Raw genomic sequence first — 22,904 nt, forward strand, 5'->3', positions numbered from 1 at the left:
GTCTACCCTTTTCCTTTAGCCCACCTGCTGTGAGGCTTGGTCCTTCCTTCCAGGGCTGGGCTCTTATTTGAGGTCAGCTGTCCCCAGACTCCAATCTGCCATCTGTGTTCCCCACCTCGTTCGTCATCTTTCCTGTCTAGACCTTTGTGACCATCCCATCTGCACCTGCCCACCCAAGGCTCAAACCATCTTCCTGGGTCCCTGTCTGCTTTCCAGAGCTGAGGACGCCTCCTCTCTCTTCCTTGCAGTCCTAGCTGAATCCAGATCCTGTTGACAAGTCTTCCCCTCTGAGAACCTCCCCCATGGAGCCCACATTACTTTTTACCTTCTGCTCCCCCATCCATTGTTGGCTTCCTCAGCTAGGACAGAACTCGTGGGATCCCATCATTTTCCATGGGGTTCCCCATCTCCCGTATTAAATAGCTAGTTCTCAAAAAATGAGACAAAATTGCTACTGTTCCTTCATCAGACATGAGAGCCTCCAAAAGCCAGAGGTCTCATCATGCTAGAGGAGCCTTAAGAGAGGGAACATGTTTTTCCTGTCAGAATAAGAATGCTTGAGAGATGGGTGAGCCAAAACTTACTGAGCTCTTAATATATGCCAGGCATTTTGTAAATATCCTCTCATTTAATCCCCACAACCACCTAGTGAGAGAGGAGAACGGTAGTGTTGTTTCCTTCCATAGTTCATTTGATTTTCCCCATCTGAATTCATTATCCCCTCTCTGTAAGTTTCTCCACTAAAATGAAAGTTTCTTGAGGGCAAGAATTATGTCCGTTCATAGCTATTCTCGTAGCCCCAAGGGCAGAACCCGGCATATAGCAGGTGCTCCGTAAATGTGAGCGAAGTGAGCAAATGTCCCTAGCTGAGTACCGAGGCAGGTTCTGGAGGGGAGACCCACTAGTTCTCTCCCTCTGAGCACTGCCCCCAGGAGAAAAGGGGAGCAGAATCCCCAGCCTGCCCCGCCCTCCACATGGCACCCAGTATCACTAGTTACCTCTCTCTTCTAGCTGGATGATGGCTGTGCCCGGTCCGAAGCTGTTCCAGGCAGTGCAATTGTAGTGTGTCTGAAAGTCGGCCTCCATGACGTTGTTGATGGTGAGTGTGGACAGCACCCCGCTGCCTGAGTTGGTCCTCTCCACTGTATAGCGCTCCAGGGTACCTACCTCCAGGAAGTTCTCCTTCCATGCCCAGGCCTGGGGAGGGAAGGGCAGGAAGGAGGTAAAGAAGGGGCAGGAGGCAGAAGCGCACGCTCAGGTGTCACCTGAATCACCTGCAGGGAGCTCCTGACCTATGTGGCATGTGTGTGCCCAGCTCAGCCCAACACTCACCCCAAGTCTGAAACAAACCTGAGTCACACCTGCTGCCTCAAACACCCTCAAGTCTCCATTCGTGGAGCAGCAGTGGCTCCCCACATGGCTGATACCAGATTTACTTGGGGAGACTCTTTAAAATGTAGATTCTTGGGGCCTGCGTCTTAAACATGGATCTCTAGGGGAGATCTTTACTTTCACAATGATCCCATGTGCTAAGGATGCATCTGATGCAATGGACTAACACTGGGAGCCCCAGCTGTGGGAAAAGCTCTAGATTGGGACTCAGGAACACGGGGGCCCTATGTGCCCTCCCTGTCCTCTCTAGGCCTCATTCTCTTCATCTGTAAAATGAGAGACCCAGCCTAGCACTACACAATGCTTCCAGCTCCGACAGTCTCTGATTCGAACTAAGCATAGCTCAATCTTCAAGCTAACCATTAGCCATCCCACACAAACCTGCCTGGCTGTCTCTGGAGACCCATCCACAGACACTCAGCAGGGGCATGAACAGAAAGGGGCAACCCCAGACCCATCTGTCCCTGACATCTCAGCCAGGGCTTCCTGCCTGTGTGTCCCCTTCCCTCAGAATGGAGCCCAAGGTTGGGGGCAGCTGAGAACTGGCTCCTTTCCAAGCTCTGCAAAGAAAGCCCCCTGGGAGCTGAGCCGCCCCGGCGACCGTGGTAATGAAGTGTCCCTGGGCAGCCATGGAGTTAGCCAAATGGTCATTAAATGTGATGAGGGGTTTGACGGTTAATGGTCATGGAAGGAATTAATGGCTCTTGGTGTGGGGGAGGAGAAGGGGGGGAGGAGAGTGGTGAGGCGCTGGTGGGAGGAAGGCAGAAGGGAGCAAGGAGTGGGTCCGAGGACTAAGGAGGAAGGGGACAGAGGAGGGGAGGAGGATGGGAGGGGACAGAGAACATCAGCCTGGAGTAAGTCGGGACTGAGATGAGTCCGATGCGGCCGCCTCCCATTGCTTCTCATAGCCACCCCTCTCACCCCATGAAAGCCAGGGCCTCTGCTAGACACAGGAGGAAACTGAGGCTCCAAATATAATGAGTTATGGGCTCAGGCCACACAAGGGACAGCGAGACAGAAAGGCAGAAGATTAGGACAGAAAAGGGTTGTGAGACTGAGGGAGAAAAACCAGGGAGGTGAGAGGGGTGGGCCTGAGCAGAGAGGCAGGGTGGGCTGGCTGTCCCCAGGAGGCCCCCACTCACTATGCGGTCCGGGGGCGGTGTGCTCCCAATGAAACACTCCACCTTGCCGCCGTCACCCCGGACAGCATACTGTACCGCCTCGCTGGAGATAATAGGGGGCCCTGCAAGCAAGAAGACACAGTCAGGGCCGACGAGGACCCACAGCACCTGCCCACCCCAGCCCGGCCACCCCTCAAGACACTCACCATTCACATAAAGTGGCACCTCCCGCTCAGCCACTCCAATTCGAGGCACGATGGCCCGGCAGATGTAGGTGCCGGCATCTGCCTGAGTCACCGACTTCAGCAGCAGCTGGTTACTGTTACTCAGGACCTGGGCAGAGAGAGCAGCCTCGGGTGGGGAGCCAGGAGGCCTGGACCCCTAGGTCCATGAGGGCCCCCGCATTGCAGGCATTGGAAAGAAAGCAGGAAGGGCCACAAGTGAATTCCCAGAAGGGAAACGGGTTCCCGAGTCCATTTGGTCCACGCCCTGACCCTAAACAGGTTGGCAGCTAAGCACACCATCTGTGCAATGGTGGGCAGGGACGTGGTGGAGGCCAGAGAGGGCAGGTGCAGGCTGCAGTCATTTTAAGAGGATGCAGCTTCTTCTGTTCCAGTATTTTTATTGCCAAAAGAGGTAGGACATTTTCCTCTGAAATTCCTCTTCCCACATTTTTGGCCCAAACTCTCTAGCAGGTCTCTATGGAATGCAGAGGACTCCCAAGCTTCTCCACTGCCCATGCAGCATCAGTCACCAGCCCTCCGCCTCTGCCCACCTCCCCCCACCTCCCTCTACCCTGCTCCCTCAGCCTCTGCCCACCTCCCACCACCCTGCTCCCTCTGCCTCCAAACTGGCCCACTGCCCTTCTCCTCCAAATCAAGACTCTAGAAATATCCCAGGTTGAAAAACTGAAAATTTCCTTTCTGCACCCCTCCCTCCCAGCATTCAGCACAGGCACCAGGGATCTTACCATGTTTGAGTCCTTTTTGGTCCAGGTGAGGGTGAGAGGGGGATTCCCAACCCAGACACAGGTGAGGGTCACATCAGAGCCAATGTCTGTGGTTGTGGGTTTGGGGTCAACCACGATCCGGGGGGCAACTGAGGCAGAAAGAAGCCACTCAGGAGGGTCTCAAGCTCATCGGAGGTCACCTCCCATCCTGACCTGGTGCCTCCCACCTGAGGGGCCCCCCCAGCTGCTGCGGCCAGGCCCCTGTCCCTGCCTTCCTATTACTCACAGTGGACGTTTACTAGGGTGCTGACATTGGTGCTCCCCACTTTGTTGTGAACCTCGCAAGAAACAGGCTCCGTGAAGAAGGAATAATCGACGTTTGTCTCGTAACGACTCTCATGGGCATCTTCAATCAAGAACCCCCCCTTGGCCCACCTGGGGAAGGAGGTACCAGAGAAGGGGTCACAGCTTGAACCCTTCCAACTAACTCCAGTGGCACTGGTCCTAGCATCACAGCCACAAGGGCCTGTCTAGCACCACACCCCCAAGCACCCCCAGCCTCTGACCCCGCACCTATAGCCCAGGATCTCGGGGTTGGCCGTGGCCTGGCATGTGAAGACGACACGCTCACCCTCCTGTACCGTCTGTGGCTCAATGGACAGGGTCACTGTGGGAGGGTCTGCAAAGCAAGGGACAGGGAGTCAGGTCTTTTGTGTCTCTTGAATTTCCAAGCACATAAACTCAGACCTCACCACTCACAGAGGATCTGGGAATTTGAGTTTGCAGTGTACCGGCTCCAAGAGATAAGCCATCTTCCTCCCCTTTTCCACAAGGAGCCTCTAGGGCACTGGCTAAGGTGACCACCAAGGATGGTACTGAAGGACAAATTATCCACGGGATGAATGACCTACAGTGGCCACTAGGTGTCAGTGTGGGGTTACGTGGTTCGTACAAGAATGGGGAGGGGGTGCCCCAATGGCTGCCACACACCACAGTTCCCTGGGCAGCGAATTGATTGCACACCTGCCAGGTAAGCACACTCCATGCTAGACACTCTCACACTGTATCTCCTTTAATGCTCACAACCCCGAGAAGCAGGTACAGGACCACAATCCCTTATCTGACACCATGGGACTCAAGGCATTTGAGGATTTGAAACAGTTCGTATTTTAGAAAAGTAACACTGTGCATAGACCATGCAGTGTGAGACCGCAGCAGCAATGCCCACAATTACAAACATTAAGTTCTGCAGTGAAATATGTGACAATTAGGTTTAATGAAGGGCTATCAAGAGCCTTCGGATAAGGGAATATAGGCCCAGGTTTTACCCTCTGCGAGTACACGGAATTGGGAACTGAGGCTCAGGGACATTAAATCATTGCCCCAAATCATGTGGTTTACTCCAGGACCACCAGACTTCACAACCAACGCCTCTTCCACCAGCCTTTGGTGCCCATGGTTCAAAACCAGGGAGCCTAAGAGGAAGTGAGCGTCTGTCCTGGGGCCTTGGAGAATGCACTCTGCTTCTCAAAAAGCTATCTGCAGTCCCCCTCCCTGCCCCCACTCACGGTGCACGTCAAGCTCGATGGACGTCTCCTTGCCACTTGGGATGGCCTCGTTCATGCTGCGGCAGGTGAAGACACGCCCGATGTCCAGGTCTGTGGGGTTGATGAGCAGCTGGCTCACGGTGGTCTCCCTCTTCCCATCCTTCAGCAACTCCTGAACCAGGGTGGGAGACACGATCAGCCCAGAAGCCACTCCTCTGCCCCAAATAAGAGATGGACTTAGGCTGGAGAGGTCCTTTAACCCAAAGCTCAGCTCCTTCTCCTCTTCCCAATATCTTCTCCATACTTTTTTTTTTTTTTTACAGTAACAGACTATACATAGTCTTACTATACATAGTTTTTTATACATATTTATTCTAGAGAAAAGATCTTGCTATGTTGCTTAGGCTGGCCTCAAGCGATCCTCTCACCTCAGCCTCCCGAGTAGCTGGAACTGCAGGTACATACCACTGTGCCTAGCTCACAGACTATTTTTTAGAGCAGTTTTAAGTTTACAGAAAAAATGAGCAGAAAGTACAGAGTTCCCAAGACTGCTTCGCTCCCACCTCAGTTTCTCCTACTATTAGCATCTTACGTAAATATGATCAATCCCTTTCAACTGAGGGACCAATATTGGTAAAGTATTACTAAGTGAAGCCCATCATCTCCATTAGAGTGCACCCTTTGTGAGCCCGGCCTTCCCATCCCCTTTGGGAGGTCTTCCTCAGTCAGCACAGCTTCAGGACTCCCTCCAGGCCTAAACTTGTGCCCCTTATAGCCATTTGTCCTGCACACAGCTCAGGGTACACCCAGCCTTGCTCCCAGGTCCAGTGCTGGGGCTCCTGCTAAACCATAAACTCCTCGAGGGTAAAGAAGGGACTCAAAGCTCAGCTTCACACTGGCTCAATGATACCCAAACTGAGGTCATCAAATAAAGTCCACAGGATCTCTCAAGGTACTTTCCATGTTGCAAAGTACCTAAGAGATGCTATACTATTAATCAAGTGGCTTTTTGACAGCCACACATACATCTCTGCTGGACCAGACCAGCACCAGGCCAGGGCAGGGACACCAGCTCCCTTCTGCTATTCTGTTTCATTATCTTTAATGAACATGAGAAAAGGGAGTGGGTGGCAAAAGGCCATTAAGAAATCAACCTGTTTAGTTGCCAAAATATTTCAAAATATGTAACCTTACTGGAGAAAAAACAACAGAGGTTAGCACCACTGAAGACAAATTATCATTTGTTGAATGGTATAACTAAGGTAAAAAAAAAGTGAACTGTCCAAGGTCACACAGCATATTAAAGGCAGAGCTAAAATAAAGCCAGTTTAGACAACCCCCTGGGGTTGCAGCAAGGAACACAGGTGAAGCCCTCTGTCCATGCTGAGGATGTCCCTGCAACGCCTAGCAAGGGGCTGGGTATACATGTGTGGGCCCACAGCTGGCAGAAAAAAACCCTAAACAGGCAATCTGGATTTTCATTTCAGCTGTCCTGTCCACTCTGCCATGGGACCCTAGGCATGCCACTGAATGCCTTTCTCTGCCATGGCTCCCTCATTTGTAAAGTTAGTACAGCAGCCCATTTCCTGTGTCTTCATTGTGACAATTGGGCTAATGTGCCGACTAGATGCTAAAGGAGTGGGGTATAAGTGATCAATGCAGAGCAAACACAGTCAGACCCAGGTACAAATCCCAGCACTGCAGCTTGCCAGCTGTGTGACCCTGGGCAAGTCCCTCAACCTCTCCAAACACAGTTTCCTCCTTTGTGAACAGGAAGTTGACGCCTCCTTCATGTGACTGCAGTGGGAATTCAGACTGTCCATAAAGTGCTTAGGGCCGGGTGCAGGGGCTCACGCCTATAATCATAGCACTGTAGGAAGCCGAGGAGGGTGGACTGCTTGAGCTCACGAGTTTGAGCCCAGCCTGAGCATAAGTGAGACTCTGTCTCTACTAAAAATGAAAAACTGAGGTAAGAGGCCTGGCATACAACCAGAGCTGCTTAACCCATGGCAGTTACTATTATTCTCAGTCTCTGCTCAGCTACTGAATGGCACTGTGAACTCTGGGCCTCAATTTTCCCAATTGTATAATGAGTGGGTTCGACTATATGGCCTCAAAGGCTGCTTCTTTGTCCCAGAGTCTGCAGTCAAACCCCTGAGGGAGAGGAGAGGTGAGCTGAAGGCCAGGCCCAGGAGGAGCCCGGGGACTGGCCGGGACTCACCGTGGTAGCCACGGCGCCCTCCTGCTGTGTCCCATCCCGGAACCAGATGATGGTGGCTGCAGGCTTAGCGTTGAAGGCTCGGCACGTGAGGTTGTGAGGGGTGCCTGCCTGCAGCAGGATCACGGGGCCTCCATCAATCCTGGTGTCCTCTGGGGGGACTATGGGAGAGAGCAGAGCAAGATCAGCCTTGATGACCAGCCCCCACCGCTGGATGCCCACCTTTTGGCAGGTGGCACTACCCTGGCCCCTAACTCACAGTCTGTCTCCCTTGGTTGTGGGGGCTTTGCCCTGGGTCCTCAGCTTGAAAGCTTCCCCAGGCCCTGTCAGCTCTTTTACCTTGTGCTGCCCCTGGCATTGCTTGAGCCGCATAGAACAGACGGTGTGGGTGGGGGAGAACACAGCTCAGGAAAGGGCTGCTCTATCATACCGTCCGGGACCTGGGCCCCAGCACGGAGCTTCCTACAGTGGCCCTTCCCTGAGGCAGCCAGATGAGTAGGCCTATGACAACAGCCTCCATGTCACACAGCTGGCAGGTCATTTTCCCAAGAGCACCACTAAGACTGTGCCACTGTCCTGCTCAGGCGCCTTCAATGGCTACAACTGCCTAGGGCATGAGTTCCAGGCACCTCTACCTCCTGTCCAGGGGTCCTTAAGCCAAGGCCTTTAAATTTTTCACCTCCTTGTCTTTGCTTCTGCTGTACGTTCCATGTGGCACGTCCTTCCTATACAGCTTCTGCTGGATTGCTACCAGTCCTGTTCAGACCCCAGCTGACACACAAGACTTTCTCTGCCATTTCCCCAACCCCTGGGGTGGTCCCAGCCAGTCTCTCAGGGCTCTTTACACCAACTACCTTGGATTTGGGTTACCTGTAACAATCTATTCCCACCCCAACCAAAACTGCTATGCCCTGGAAAAACAGGGACCCTGTTTCACTAATATTTACCAGTGCCTAGAATGCATCCCAAGTAGGCTCCTATTAAGTGCTTAAGGAACTGAATTGATCAGACATCTGATGCTAGCAGACAGGATGGCCTCTCCCTGCCCTATCTCTGCAGGCTTTCCAATAATATAGTGAACTAGACCCTAAGTCCCCCAAGGGCAGAGGCTGCTGCTTACTTACACTTAAACCCCCTATGTCTAGCCCAGAGCTTGGGTGGTCACAGATGCTCAGAGATATTTGCTGGGTTAATGAAGGAATGACTGATGAAATAAAGGCAGGACTTAGATTATAATCTTTCTGGTCCACCCAGTATTCAACCAGAAATGAGAAGGGATTTTTCTCGCCTCTTTCTGGGAAAGACAAAGACTTCAAGGGAGCTTTCCAGAGGGACTCCTGGAGGGCAGACGGACCCTGGGAGGCCCATGGAGCTCAGCGGTGGGCAGGGCTGTCCTCGAGTCTACGAAATGAAGGCCTCCGTGCTAGGGTTTCCAGCAGACAGAAACTGCTCGCAGCCTGTCCTAGCGTTCTGTTCAGCTCGTGCGTGCCAAGTAACATAGTGGGAAAAGAGAAACCTAGACTCAGGCTGTCCTGCTGCAAATCCAGGCCATCTTGTTACCTTTTGTGTGATTTTGGGTGAGTCCCTGAAGTCACTGGAGCTTAGTCTCTTCATCAGAGACAGAATGCCTTGTGAAGGTCAAACATGACACTGTGTGTGAACTGTCACAGGCAAAGCACCTGTGACATAGGTTATGTTAGCTTTGCTGCTGGGGCAAGGACCAGCTGTGGCTCTGACTCCTACACGGCTACTCACTCCTTACATCCCCAGTTCTTCCTCCTTCATCCCTGGGGTATCTGGTTCCAGGGCCAGATGGGTGAACGTTTAAAGAAGGGGGTGGGAAGCAGCTTCAGAAGTAGAAAAAGGTGCTCTCCCCGTCCCCGCTCTTTCCTCTCTCTCTTTTTTCTCCCCCCTCCCCCCGCTTCTTTTCTCTCCTCCTTGGTGCTGCTCTGCAGCATCCCACCCTTGCCAATAAAAACCTTTCGTTAAAAAAAAAAAAAAAGAAGTAGAAAAAGGTGTAAAGAGATGGATAAAGAGCCACATGCAGGGCTCCTGGTCTGCCTGGGGTCCTCTGAGGTCACACCAGGAGGGAGGTCCTGAGTGAGCTCAGCCCTGCAGAAAAGCTATGCCAGATGTTTGCCCAGACGTAGAGTCCCGACGGCAAGGCATCGTCCCCCCTGCCCTTGTAGTGTCCCTTTTTCCCTTGTGCAGGCAGAGACCATCCATCTGTCACTTCTGTCCAGCCCACCTTTCTCTACAGTTTTCCAGACTCTCTGCCCATTCTCCTTGAGCCTATCCCGGCCCTCTATCTGGGGCAAAGCTGTCGAGGTATCTGCTCAGCCAGCTGTTGGAGGGCCGGAGTCCATATGTGCTTGTGTTTGTGAACAAGACTTAACGATTTGTGCCTTAAACTTGCACATCAATACGTCCATGTGCCCTTTGCCTCAGTTTCCTTGTTTGTAAAATTACAAAAATAACATTGACTTCTCCTCATTAGGGTTGTTATTGTAGAAGTGAAACAAGAACTAAGAATGTGAAGCCAACTGAGAACTATAAAGTGATGACAATGACGTTCCTACCATCACTGGAGGTTCACCTGGTGTTGGCCAACGTGCCCCACATACGTGCTTTCATCTAACCCTCACCATGAACTATCTTCACTAACCCTTTCACAGTAAATACATTAACCCCAGTTTACAGATGAGGAGCTGGGGCTCAGGCAGGCAGAGCAAATGTGCTCAGAGGTGGGAGGGTAAGCTAAGGGGCAGAGCTGGCGTGAGGGGTAGGGGCCAGGTCCGCTTGACCCGGAGCCATGCTCCTCTCCATGGCCCTCCAGCTGTTTACGACTGGGGATGCTGGGGGGTGCCCCATCTGCAGATCTGTATTCCATCTGTGTGTGGGGAGCAGGGGGCATTCTCCCCAAGCCCCACCGTAGGGAGAAATGGGAGAGGACATTCTGTAAAGAAGGCTGGGGCACTAGGGAGGAGGGAGTCTGTGTGGCCAGCACTGTGCAGGGAGGCTGGCACCAGCTACTGGGCACGGGCTCAATCCTCATTTCCACCCAGCCTGGCCTCGGCATCCTGCTGCCGTAAGCAAAGCCCATAGGCAAGTGGGCAAGCAGCAGGGAATCCAGAAAATGTCCCACCTTTGCACTGCCTCAAGTGGCAGGGTGTTTGAGAGTCCAAGGGAGAGACAAGGAGGGAAAAGAGCAAGAAGACACAGCAGTTACACTAACCGGCCACCCTCCCTCTGGGCTCTGTCATTCCTCTCGGCTCCACCACTCTCAGGGCTTCTCCCTGCCCGTCTCCTCCCTCTGAGCCCCAAGGCAGGCTAGTGGAGTCCACCCCTTCACCCACCATGCCCTCAAACAAGGCAGTCGCCCTGCTCCTGAGGCTCTCCTTCACTGACCTGTGCTCTTTCTAACAAGGTACTCCCCATCTAGAGTTCCCACCATATCCCCCTCTTCCAGGAAGCCCTCCTGGATGGACCAGGCCACTGCCTGCCATTAGAAGCCCATGTTCTGGCAGCGCCTCAGAACTCAGTTGGCTTTTCTTCATCTTTCTCCACCTGCCTCTGCCCTGGGTAGGAGAGAGAAAAGGAGTATCAGGGACCTCTGTTAGGATGACTGTTCTCCAGGGCAGATGCAGCACCTTCCAGGTCCAAAATAGAGGCAGTTAGGGAGGAAAAAGAGGGAAAAGCCTTCCTAAGCATTTTGTGGTCTCCAAGGAGTGTCTGGTCCAGCATGGGCTGACGCACACCCTCAAGGGATGGAAGGCCGTGTCCTGGCACCCATCACCCTCTAATGCTTGCTCTCTAACTTCAGCCCACTCCTTGCTAATCCCCCCTATTTTAAGTCCTAGAGAGGAAACGCCAGCCATCCATCTGCCTGAATCCCAATCTCCCAGGGCCTTTCAGCTGGAGAAGTGGGCCGTTGGGTCCCTCCGGCCCTCTCTTGTTCTGACGCCTCACATTTGCCCAGACGTCACAGTTTACAAGTCCCCGTGCAGCAAAGCAGCAGTTGCTAAGAAAAGGCTGGTGTCATTTCACTGTGTTGCCAATGGGAAAACCCATGCCATAAGGACGCTACCTCCTTATGGTCACGCTTCCAAAATGACCAAGGGTCTCCTGAGCCCAGCAGTTTAGAACTCTTCCAGCTATGCTAGGATGGCCTGTCACATTCTCCCTGCCCTGCTCCACAGAATGCAACCTTCTTGTGTCCAGGCTCACTCAGCTCAGCAACTCTCTCCTTCCTCCCAGCCATCCCAGGGTCTCCCCCCAACTCTGGTGATTTCAAGTCAGGGGGAGAAAAAAAAGGGGAGTAGAGGCAGCATAAAAGACAGGGTGTAGAGTTGGTGACAGAAGGCAGGGGCACAGGGAGGCCTGAGAGTGGGGAAGGACAGAAGACGATGGCTGATGCGCCTGAGGCCTGCGGGGCGAGGCCCAGGAAGAGGCGGCGGGGGCTGGGTGGGCAGGGTGGGCAAGAGGCCTGCAGGCACTGGCCTCATTCTGGCAGTGTGGGAGAGAGTCCCTTCATTATGCAAATGGCCTCAGGGGTTACCATAGAGGGACATCTGCTCAGTCCCCCTGTGAGCGGGTGGCTGCCAGGCGCGTGGCTTCTGAGAGCCAGCCCTCCTATAGTGCCACCCGGACACAACCCCCACCTCAGTCCCAAGCCCATCCATTCCAGTCCTGCTCCCGGCTCCCTGGGAGGCCCCTGTTCAATCTGAGAGAAGGGTGAGACCCAGGGAGGAAAGGAAGCAGCTGAGGGGAAGAGGGTGGAGAAGCAGCCGGGGCCCTGCCAGGCTCTGAGGGAGCAGAGGGAGCAGAAGAAAGGAGCGGCTCCCTCCCCGAGCAGCCTGTCAGCCAGGACAGCCAGGGCAGGTTTCCGTCACCCCACACTTCCCTGCTTTGCAGCTTTTGTCCAGAAGCTAAAAGCCCTGTCCTTGAGGGGCCTGGGCACAGGCTGGAGCAGCAAGGATGCCAGGCCTCGCACAGCCTGCACGTCCCACCAGCCGATGGCCACATCCCTGCTATATATCTATTTGTTTATTTAGAGACTAAGTCTCACTCTGTCACCCTATCTATGTAGGTATCTATCTACAGAGTCTTACTGTCACCCATGCTAGAGTGCCACGGCATTAGCCTAGCTCATAGCAACCTCAAATTCCTGGGTTAAAGCAATCCTCCTGCCTCAGCCTCCCAAGTAGCTGGGACTACAGACAACCACCATAACACCTGGCTATTTTTTTAGAGAGGAGGTCTTGTTTTCACTCTGGCTGGTCTTGAACACCTGGGCCCAAGATATCTACCTGCCTCGCCTCCCAAAGTGCTGGGATTATTGGCATGAGCCACCAGGCCCCACCTCCCTGCGTTGTTCTATTCTCCATGGACTTAGCTTTGGGAGAAGTTTAAAGAAGGAGCTAGGAGGGAAAACCAGGGAGACAGTGGGACAGCAGGGTAGAGACGAGGCCAGCAACAGAGAGAAGGAGCTGTGACACTAAAGAGGGAACTGGGGAGTTAGGGCTCAGCACCGAGGGGCACTAGGTCATTACTTAGCACGGTGAGCTTGGCCCTCCGGGAGCGCAGGGCGGCCTCCGTGGCCTGGCACTCGTAGGAGGCATCATCAGAGAGCTCGGCGTCTGTGATCTCCAAGTTGTACTGCCCGGCGTCCGCGGAACCCACGACCCGGTACCGAGGCCAGGCTGCAGAAACAGAAAGGGTGAGGCACAATCTTGGAAGGGGGCATTCCTCTGCCCACCCCTCATCCCCTGCCGGGGGCCACACAGACCCCCAACACAGATGCCTGCTGTCACAACCCCCCAGGCGAGGCTGGGAACACAGAGCGGGAGCTGTGGACAGGAGGGACCGGAGGCACAGAGGGAGCAGCAGCAGGTGAAATCTCTGAAGCTGTCTGCAGACACATGTCTCTCATAATAATAGGAAAGAAAGCGGAGGGGAGAAGGGTAGACAGGGGGGAGAAAAGGAGAGCAAGTGGGTGCCAGGAGATACAGGGGATGGCATCAGAGGCGCATGCTCACTAGGGGCACCTCTGTATGACTCGCAAGGCAGAGGGAAGCCCCAGGCAGGCCGAGCCCCCGCACCACGGGAGGTGGAGAGGCAGGATCCCACCAGCTGTCTGGGAAGTCCTGGTTTCCTGTGGAGCTGGTGGCTAAGGCAGGTGGGGTCTTCTGGCCCTCTCCAATTCAGCCTCCTTGCCCTCCTTCCTTCAAGCTACCACCCACCTGCTCCCCTGACATCCCCTCTCCCGTTCCCCAGCTTCGGCTGCCTCCCATTATCTCCCTCTGTCCAGAGGCTATGGATTCTTCTCGCTCCATATCTATTGATCGCTTGCTCTCTCTCCCTTTCTTACTTTCTATCATCAATGGATCCACCAGACCCGTCTCTTTCCCTTATATATTGCTCTGCACAGACACATCTCCCCACCTGTGCTGACAGGGGGACCCACAGCAAATCATCTCAACCCCCTCGACAATAATGAGAATAAGAATATACAGCTCTCCCATACTCACCTGGTTACAGTGTGTTTTCACAAAGCACATTCTCACATTTGGTTCAAAACTCACAAGTGCACGTTCAAGGCAGGCAGGCCCGCACCTGCTATGCCTGTCTCGCCCACCAGTAAACTGAGGCCCAGAGAGGGAGAGCGGCCTTCCTAAGGTAACCCAGCTGGCAGGTGGTGGAGGCAGGACCAGAGCCCGGCCGTCCTGACTTCTCACCCACCCACCTGGTGGTCTTTCCGAAGATTTCTTTACTTGCTTTAGCATATAAGGAGGTTGGTTTTTTGCTTTTGACTGAGACATTACCTTTGCATCAGTCCCAGCTACGTAGCCAGTGCTGCTTAAAGGCTTGGATGAATAAATAAATGAATGCTCAGGCTAATATTAAAATGAGTTTCTGGTTTCTGAGCAGACATCACTGTGCAGGGGGAGGAGAGAGGCTGGAGCGGAGCCAGCTGGGCATGAGACACTTGCAGGACACAGAACTGTGCTCTCTGTTCCCCAGGCCTCACCCTCATCCTCAGGGTCTGTCGTCTGTCTGTCTGAACTCTCTGTGACAAGGCCTCCTGGTTTCCCTAGACCTCTCTGGCTTCTCACTGCCTTTCTTGAGCAAGTACATAGTGGGAGAGGACAGAGCTGTGGGTGGAAAGGTGGTGGAGACAGAGCTGGGTGAGGACAGTCAGGATACCGGGTGGCTGGGGGCCACACCCACCTTTGAGGCCTTGGCCCATGCCGAGAGCCAGTCCGTCCTTGGTCCATTGCACAATCCCAGAGTAGTTGAGCAGCACACAGGGGAGCACGGCCCGCTGTCCGGCCACCACGGTCTGGTCAGCTGGCTCCTGGCTGAAACGGGTCTGAGTCCCTGCAGGGCCAAAGCCAGCACTGGGTAAGGAGGAGTGGGGCAAGGGGCCCTTCCAAGCAGCAACCCACCCCACACACACCTCGCAGGAGGCGGGAGGGAGAGAATCTCAGGCTGGAGAGGGCACTGTTGGGTGTCTGCTCCACTTCACTCTCAGTCCCTCCTCTCCAAGAGGTCAGACACTTGCCTTATCTTCCCTTCCCCCTCCATGGCCCACTGGAATGGATTTCAGGAGCCAACATGCTTAGCAGTCATAGGAGTGGTGCAGTGTCACGTAAAGGTTTCAGGGAAGAGTCTAGTCTCACCCTCTCATTTCCCAGAGGAAGACCTTCAGGTCCAGGGAGAAGAGTAACTTACCAAGGGCACCCAGTGAGTTAATGGAAGAACTAAGGTGACAGCCCAAGCCCATGCACCCCATGCCTGTTGCCTCACCCCCATCCCCAGTTTTAGGGGTGGTGCATTCATAAGTGACTGCTAGTCATGCCCCAGTCCCCTCGATTCTTGGGACTCAGACCCATCCACCATGACCTCTGGCTGGACCTGTGTCACTTGAGCTGATGTGAACCAAAGTGGACCACCACACAGGTGCAACTATGCCAGGTACCCCTGTGAATAAATCTGAAGAATGCACAGATTTGTGTGGCAGGCATGTCCACATGCCCACACACGTGTACAGAAGCCTCCCGGGTGGGAAGTATCCAAAGATCAAGTAGCAGTCGCGACAGTTCTGAATACGCTTTTAGGTACACGTGCCCTGCTCTGTGTGTAGCCCGTGCTCCCAAGTGCTGTGGGCATGAGTGTGTGCACACTGACACACCTGCACACACGCAGCCTCCCGCACCGGCACCGTGGGTGCTCAGAAGCCACGTGACGCTGCTCCACTGTCCCTCCGGCTGCAGGAGCTACACGCACTGCCCGGCTGGCGGCTCGGCCGGGAGCATTTGATTAGAGAACTGCAGAGTAATTGCCTTTAATTGTGGAGCCTAAATGGAGCAGGGAATTGCACTGCAGTTTCTTCTCCCCACACCTCCCCCAACCTGTTCCAGCCAGCATGGGTCAGCCCCAGGGGTGGCAGTCCCGGCCTCCTTGCAGAGCTACCCAGACTGTGGGCTCAGCTCCCTTTGCCAGGCTGTGGGGAAAGGAGAGAAGGGCAACTGAGAGGCTGGAGGGCAACAGAGGGAGAGGGCTGGGCTTCCTTGCCACAGCGCCCACACTGCCACACCAGGCAGGCAACCCAAATCAGTTCTCCCCAGAACTCAGGAGCTGCTCCCTCTTCTTTTGCCCCCTAGCTTATGAGTCTCTGCATAGGCCACAATCCCCAAATCCAACTCTTTCCAAACCCAGCTTTCCAGAATTTCTCTGACCACTCTATCACTGCTGTGTGTACACGTTGGCACCCTTAACTCATCCCTCCCATTCCAAGAACTCCCTCTAAGCCAGGACAGATCCTAGTCTCATCCTTCCCTTCTTTTTTTCTCCTCCAGTCCCATTTCTCCCTTTCTTTCCAAACTGGTCCCACATTACCCTCTTTCAGGAAGCCTTCCTGGGCTGATCCCCTTGGGCAGACACAGCTGCTCCCATTGCTCCACTCTGCTCTCACAGCTCTACCCACAGGATTTCTTCTCTTGAGTCATCAGGGCTCATGCCCATGCTTTTGTTTGTCACAGAGTAAAGGGCAGGCAGGTGGGGACATTTGCCCTAACTGTTATACCCAAACAGGAACCTCTCCTCTAAGGCTAAAGGCCATGCTGTCTCCTCCACCGAATCTTCCTGGACTTTTGATATCCACCCTCATTGGATGCTGCACACAAAAGGGACTGAGAAAGAGGTGGCAGGGGCCAGGGTGGGCTGATGGCCAGGATACCTACCATGCAGTGTGAGGTGACCTCTTTACCTGATGTGTGCAGGTTCTGCTCTGTGGGCCTGCAGGGGCCGGAAAGCTGGAAACAGGGACCCTGTCCCACACTCCCTGAGGGGCTCCCCAACTCTGCTGTCCTGATCTCCCTTCCCACTCGCACCCTCGTACTCACACACATTTTGAGGGATTAGGGTGGCAGGTGCTGAGATCTGGGAGAGGGTTGGGTCAGGTGAGCAGCCAGCATTATTAATTCAGGCATCACCCTCATTATTATTCAAATTTATTCATATCCTTGCGCATTTTGCTAGTGCAGCTACCTGCTGCAAACTCTCCACACTCACGTTTCTCCTTCCCACAGCCCCCGGAGCCCAAGTCAAGGGCTTGAGAGCAGGGTGGCTGGTGGAGGCCGGCTCAGAGATGGAATTTACATTCACAGCTTTCCGGCATGGGGCCTGGACACCTGGTCTCTGGCTGAAGTCTCCAGAGGACAGTGGCCATGACTGTGGAGTGAGGGGGTGGCTGGTCCTGCCAGGAGGGAGGTAGGAGGTACCCAGGGTCAGATTTGGAGATGGGGATCTTGCTGGAGTGGGCAGTGAGGTGACCTTGGGTGTGTCACTTCATCAACTGGGCCTCCACTTGGTCACCTGTGCCATGACAAGCCTGGACCAGGGACCGCAAAGATCCCTCTATGCTCAAAGACTGTGAACACAGATTATGAGACAGACCAGGGTTTACATCATGCCTGGGTAGCTTCTTAGCTGAGTGACCTTGGCCCAGCTACTTCTTCTAAAAGCTTCATTTTTTCCCTTGGCAAACTGGGGTGACAATGCCTGCTTCACAGTGGCTGTGAAAGCCAAATGGGGCGCAGTGTCTACGATGCCTGTTACAGTCCCTCACATGTACCCACCTGTCACCCTGAGCAGGTAGACAGATAGAGGGACAGCCAGAAACCTGAGCAAGAACATGACAAAGAAGGTGGCTGTGGCTTTCTGGGGATTTTGAAGTAAAATTTTCTCTTGGTTTAGGCTTGTTTGAAGCAATTTATTCCAGAGACAGAGACGGAAGCAATGATCCTGAGAAGTGGGGACATGAAGGGGTCTTGGGAAAGGCAGAAAGGTCCTGAGCCCACCAAAGTCACAGGCACTGTTTTCCGTGGGGAAGACAGCATCTGAGGAGCATCCAGACGCCCTCAGATCATGCCAGCCTGGCTCATGATTAGAGGAAAGCCCCACATCCCTCTCACTGACTCAAGTTGTCTCTGCTCTGCCCAGGTTGGTGAGAGGAATACCTCTCTCCCGCTCCCTCAGAATCACACTGTCACCTCCTCTGAGAAGTCACCTCCTCTGAGAAGTCTTCTGTGACTGACACACATCCCCTCACTTCTCTCTTCTGCTGGAGCAGAAGTACAAAGCTGTGCACCCCACACTTCTCAATGCCCAGCCTCAGAGCCAACTCCTGGGGTCTGGACGAGTGAGGGATGTCACTCACAGCTCAAGACCCATCCCCAGCAGCAGCATCCACACACACACCTATAGTCCTGGACACATGTGCCCACTTCCAGCCAATGAAACCAGAAATGCAAAACCCGTGAGAAGGTGATCATGGGGGCCAGGTGGGAGGGAAACCAGGAGGGGTGTGACCATGGCAGTGAAAGCACACCAGCCTCCTGCTGCACCACCAAATCCTGGCATCTCCAGTCTGGGGCAGACGTGTGATTCTGTGTGATTCTGCATGTGTTTTTAAGCAAATTCTCACCCACTTGGGTCTCCCTCCCTCCCTGACTTTAGACACCATCACAGATATGGTGGGCTCCAAGACAGCCCTAATAGGGCAGTGCCTGTGGCTCAGAGGAGTTGGGGGCCGGCCCCATATACTGAAGGTGGTGGGTTCAAACCCAATCCTGGCCAAAAAGAACTGCAAAACAAACAAACAAAACAAACAAACAAAAAAAGACAGCCCTGATGGAGGCAGGCAAAGAACGATGGAGCTGCACATGTGTGCAGGAGCGCACACTCACAGGTGGCAAGGAGGCCATGGCAGTGCAAAGAATGCTGAGAAATGGAGCCGAGGCACAGGGAGAGCGAGCAGAGGATGGACAGCGGGGAGCGAGGAGGACAAGAGCTCAGAAGGGAAGAGCCAGAGAGACAAAGAGTGGAGCACAGACTCTGGCCAAAGCAGGAAGGCAGGGAGGGAGAGAGACGCAGACCAAGTGGAGGACAGGGCCATGTGCAGGGAGGTGCAGGGCCCTTGGCCACACTGAGCCAGTATTGAACACTGCGTCTTTCCAGAGTAGGGGATTCTCAGGAGGGTCTGCTAGAGTTTGCAGGTAGGTGAAAAGCTGAATAAGGTGGGAGAGATGAGAGCCTTGAGGGGTGAGGGGAGCAGTGAGGAACCCTGGGGAGAAAGCTGCAGTAGGGAGACTGCAGGCAGCTCAGAGCTGGGAACCCTGCTTTCAGGTTTAACCCACAGTCCTCACCACCCCTGCCCTCATAGCTCAGAACTTGGACTTAAACCTGTTCCCTCTCTAGTCTCCCACCAGATATTGCACCACTTATCACAGCTCCTCTCTGGTGAACCCCTGGAGAAGAGAGATGATTTGATCTCCTTGTCCCTTCAGCCTCAGCAATATCCCTCAATAATGAATACTTCCAATTACAAGATGCTGACTGTGTGCCAGGCGCCGGGGAAGATGCCTTGCACACACCATCTCCAGCATTATAATCCACTCCACAGTGGCAGCTATCATCATCCCACTTTAGACAAAGGGAAGGATGCCTCTTCCGTGGCAGAGATGGGATTTGAACTTAGGTCTTTTAGGCTCCCTGGCTCCCCTCTTGGCATCACACAGTGCTATAGGAAGCCTCTCCTGAATGAATTGCATTCATGGCCTCCACCTGGAAGGAACTGCGGGTGCCCCTGAGTTCTGCCCGCCTACCACTCCTGAGTCCAAGCTGTGGCTCAGATTTCTACCTGAACTCTGCGGACCTGCTGGGAGTGCGGAACTCCTACGATCTGGGGCCATAGCCACAACACTTGACCTACATTGCCAGCAATGTGGGAGAAGGCTGGGTGTAAGTAAATTCCCTACACAAAGGGAGGAGTGGTACCCGAGGCTGCAACAACCATCAGCATCCAGAGAGGTCACAGTGATTCACAGAACACCAACCTTTAGGTCACCAACAGTCACATGTAATAGTAACAATAAATAGGCCCTGTCTACCATGCTACAGAGCCCTACTGTACACCACAGCCCAATTATCACGCCTGATAAGAAAGGTCCCTCCAGTCACACAGCCGGACAGTGTCAGACCTGGTGAGCACAGCACTGAGGGACCAGAGTCCTGGCTCCCCCTGAACAGCTTGGCTACTGCTGTCTCCTGAGACCTCCCAGCTCAGATCCAGCCACTGTGCAAACCTATCCTCGGGGCCTCTCTACCTGCCCTTAATCCTGTCCTCTCACCTGGGCACTCTCTCCTTCTTAACACTGATCTTCCTGGGGCGCTAGCTCTGTCCTCCAACTCCCTCCTCCATCTCCATCACAGCAGGGCCGGAGCCAGGCTAGTTTCTGCAAGCACATCTCTCTTCCTTCATAGGCTGGGGAAGGAAAGAGAGGTCAAATCCCCTATTTCACTAAGAACTATGAAGTGACCTCTAATGTATCCCAGAGAGACTGGGAATGCTCGCAGATTCTCACACACACGCGGTATACTTGTGGGCACGTGGACCACACACACACACCCGCATTTACTGGCATGCACACGTACACATGCACACCCTCCTGACTTCTACAGTCAAGGACGTGTCTCTGCACCACCGGTGCCCGTCTGCTCCCATGTCGCTGCTCACGTGCCCTGGTGGTCATGTTCCCAGAGCCCAGGCTGCCAGGCCAGCCGGAACTGGGGAGGGGATGGGGAACAAGCACATGGGGAGCCAGGGAGCCTGGCAGCCGGGAGGGGGCGGCGGAGGACAGGCCCTGTCTCCCCGGATTTATCAAACAGCAGTAATGAACCCCCTGGGCCAGAGAAGTCCCCATGCTCTCCACTCCAGATCATGCTGCTGGTTCAAAGGGAAGCCTTTGATTCGCACTGACAGCTTTCAGATGGAACTAAATCTCTCCACACTCCACTCTCCCTCCCCTCTCTGCCTCACATCTTCGCTCTCCCCCACCCCCATAGGACTTTCTTACCCCCACCCCAGCCGTTCCCTTCTTGCTCTATGAAAAACACAACAGCCAGAGCAGTCCCCTCACACTGGATTCTCTCAGAGAAAAGAGGATTTCAATTCTCTGGGCTGGGCCAGCAACGCAGCAGAGGAGGAGGGGGAAAGAAAGGTCGAAATAGAGGAGGGAGGGAGGAAGGGAGGCAGAGCGAGGGAGGGAGGGCAAGAGGGGATGCTGGGCAGCCCTCGGACAGGTGGCTCCTCACAGGGAGGCTCCACCTGCCCAGATGACCACAGATGAGGAGTCTGGGTCTGCTGACTGTGCCTCACACAGAGCCCAGGCCAGCCCAGAATCCTAAAATGCCAGAATTTAACGTGACTGCCCTTACAGACTGTAACCTCTCTTTTGACAGGTGAGGCATCAGGGCTCAGAAAACCTTATTGACTCCTCTCAGTGGAGAGCCTCAGAGGAAAGACTGTAAGTAGAAGTCAGGTGATGCAGACAGCAGACAGTGTGAAATGACAAACTGTACCCCCGAAGACAAGTTTCCAAACATCCGAGGACTAGCACCACCTCCACTCCCCTGCCCACAAAACCACTCTGGCTTCATTTCATGGTTTGAAGTGAAAAAGACACAGCAAACAGTAGGGCCTAAAGTGCCACGCACCAACCGCCTTTACCCCTTTCCCACTTCTGGTCCATTCTCGTCCCAGGAAGCCAAAGCCATAAGCAGAAGAGCCCGTCTCTCCTCCCTCACCCCAACTGCTTGGCCACAGCCACCCAATGTCCATCTCTAAGCCTGAGGGGGGGTAGGGTAGGGACAGCCAAAGGGAACCTTTCCAGGGACCAGATGGGATTTTACAAGTGGCCACAGTCTGGTCTGGTTTCCTTGAATTTGAGCAGACCACAGAGGCCAGCTGCAGGGGGTGGCTGGTGTTCATAGTGACAGGGCAAGTGAGCCAGTGGATTAGTCACCCAAAGAGGCAGGACCAGAGCCCTGTCAAGGCAAGGGGGGCTAGCCCAGCAGGGTCCTGCTAGGGAGGGGCAAGACACTCAGAACCAGAAGTCTGGAGGTGCAGGTTTATCTGGTCCTGGCTCTGCCACCAACTGGCTGTGTGAGTAGGGAGGTCACTTTACTTAACAGGGTTTCAGTCTCTCTAAACTGTAAAGGGAAGGAGCAGAACTTGGCCCCCAAGGGCCTTTCCTGCTCTGATGCTCTCAGATCCTACCCCTGTCTCCTGCTCTCCTGGAGCCCTGGCCAAACCTTGAGGACACTCCCAAAGACTCCATCCTGTGCCCCATCCTCTCAGATTGAGGAAGGCAACTGGTGTGCCTGGGCCTATCCTGATGTCCCCTCCCTGGCCGGGGCATCATGGGAGGTCAAAGGGTTTGTGACACTGAGACTGAGGCTGAAAGGACCCAGATGAGGTGTCCAGCATGGAGGAGAGAGGCCATCCTTGAATTTTCCTGTAAGGAACTGCCCATCAGCATTCCCCACCCTTGCGGTAGTTTCATAAAAGACAGAAGGCAGGTGAGCCGGGGGCCCTGAAGTGACCTGCCAGCCCAGGCCCACTCAAAAAACTTTAAGCTTCACGTGGAAGAGGCTGGCAGAGAGGGCTGGAAACTCTCCCACCTGCCCCATTTGGGCCTCTAGCCCACAGGGCCTGGGCCAGACCCCGAGCAGCAGCTCCACGCAAATGTGCCCTGGCAGGGGCCCCTGAGAATGTTGTATGAGAAGGACAACGGCATGGTGAGCCCAGTAGGCTTGGCTACAGCAGGTATGACAGGCGGGAGCAGAAAGAGGCGGCAAGGCTGGTGGATGGTTCTGCTGAAATCTGAATCTCAATCTGGCTTCAGTGGGCAAGGGAGGAGGCGGGAGAGAGAACAGGCAGGTGGCAGGCAAAGACTTAGCTCAGACTGGAGACAGAGGCTCAGAGGCAAAGAGGAGAGAGAGCAGAAACTAGGACAAGGCCAGAGGAGGTTGCAAGATATGGGGAGAAAGGCGGGAGGAGGGGACAGCCTCTGCCCTGCCCCCCCTCCAGGCCCTAGATCTGGCGGGAACAGAGGGGTGCAGCTGGCACCTGGCTCTCCAGGAGTGCCCATGATCCACAGAGTGGGAGGGAAAGAAGCAGAGACACGGGACACTGAAGGAGAGGCCTTAATATGCCAAGCAAAAAGAAGACAGGAAGAAAGGTGGGAAGAAAGAATGGTGAACAGAAAACAGAACACAAAAGAGGCCTTAGAAGATTGTTTGAGGTACGGCAAGGCAGGCAGGCACTACAC

The 22,904-nt window shown here is 54.2% G+C and overlaps 1 protein-coding gene across 5 annotated transcripts in view; it reads right to left on the minus strand.

The window, feature by feature from the left end:
* Positions 1-22,904, minus strand: part of KIRREL1 (kirre like nephrin family adhesion molecule 1) — a 113,508-nt gene that overhangs the window by 21,448 nt on the left and 69,156 nt on the right. For 4 of the 5 annotated variants that reach the window (XM_053607065.1, XM_053607061.1, XM_053607064.1 and 1 more), the window contains exons 2-11: positions 14,458-14,607; positions 12,780-12,929; positions 7,231-7,388; positions 5,031-5,181; positions 4,036-4,141; positions 3,749-3,897; positions 3,484-3,611; positions 2,720-2,894; positions 2,535-2,635; positions 999-1,197 (exon numbers count right to left, since the gene is read on the minus strand). In XM_053607065.1, the coding sequence (XP_053463040.1) occupies positions 999-1,197; positions 2,535-2,635; positions 2,720-2,894; positions 3,484-3,611; positions 3,749-3,897; positions 4,036-4,141; positions 5,031-5,181; positions 7,231-7,388; positions 12,780-12,929; positions 14,458-14,607 (1,467 nt within the window). The remainder of the gene's footprint in view (positions 1-998; positions 1,198-2,534; positions 2,636-2,719; positions 2,895-3,483; positions 3,612-3,748; positions 3,898-4,035; positions 4,142-5,030; positions 5,182-7,230; positions 7,389-12,779; positions 12,930-14,457; positions 14,608-22,904) is intronic. The other variant, XM_053607062.1, reaches the window with a different exon arrangement.

The sequence above is a fragment of the Nycticebus coucang genome, chromosome 10 (genome assembly GCF_027406575.1).
Source record: "Nycticebus coucang isolate mNycCou1 chromosome 10, mNycCou1.pri, whole genome shotgun sequence".
In the NCBI taxonomy this organism is placed as follows: Eukaryota; Metazoa; Chordata; class Mammalia; order Primates; family Lorisidae; genus Nycticebus; species Nycticebus coucang.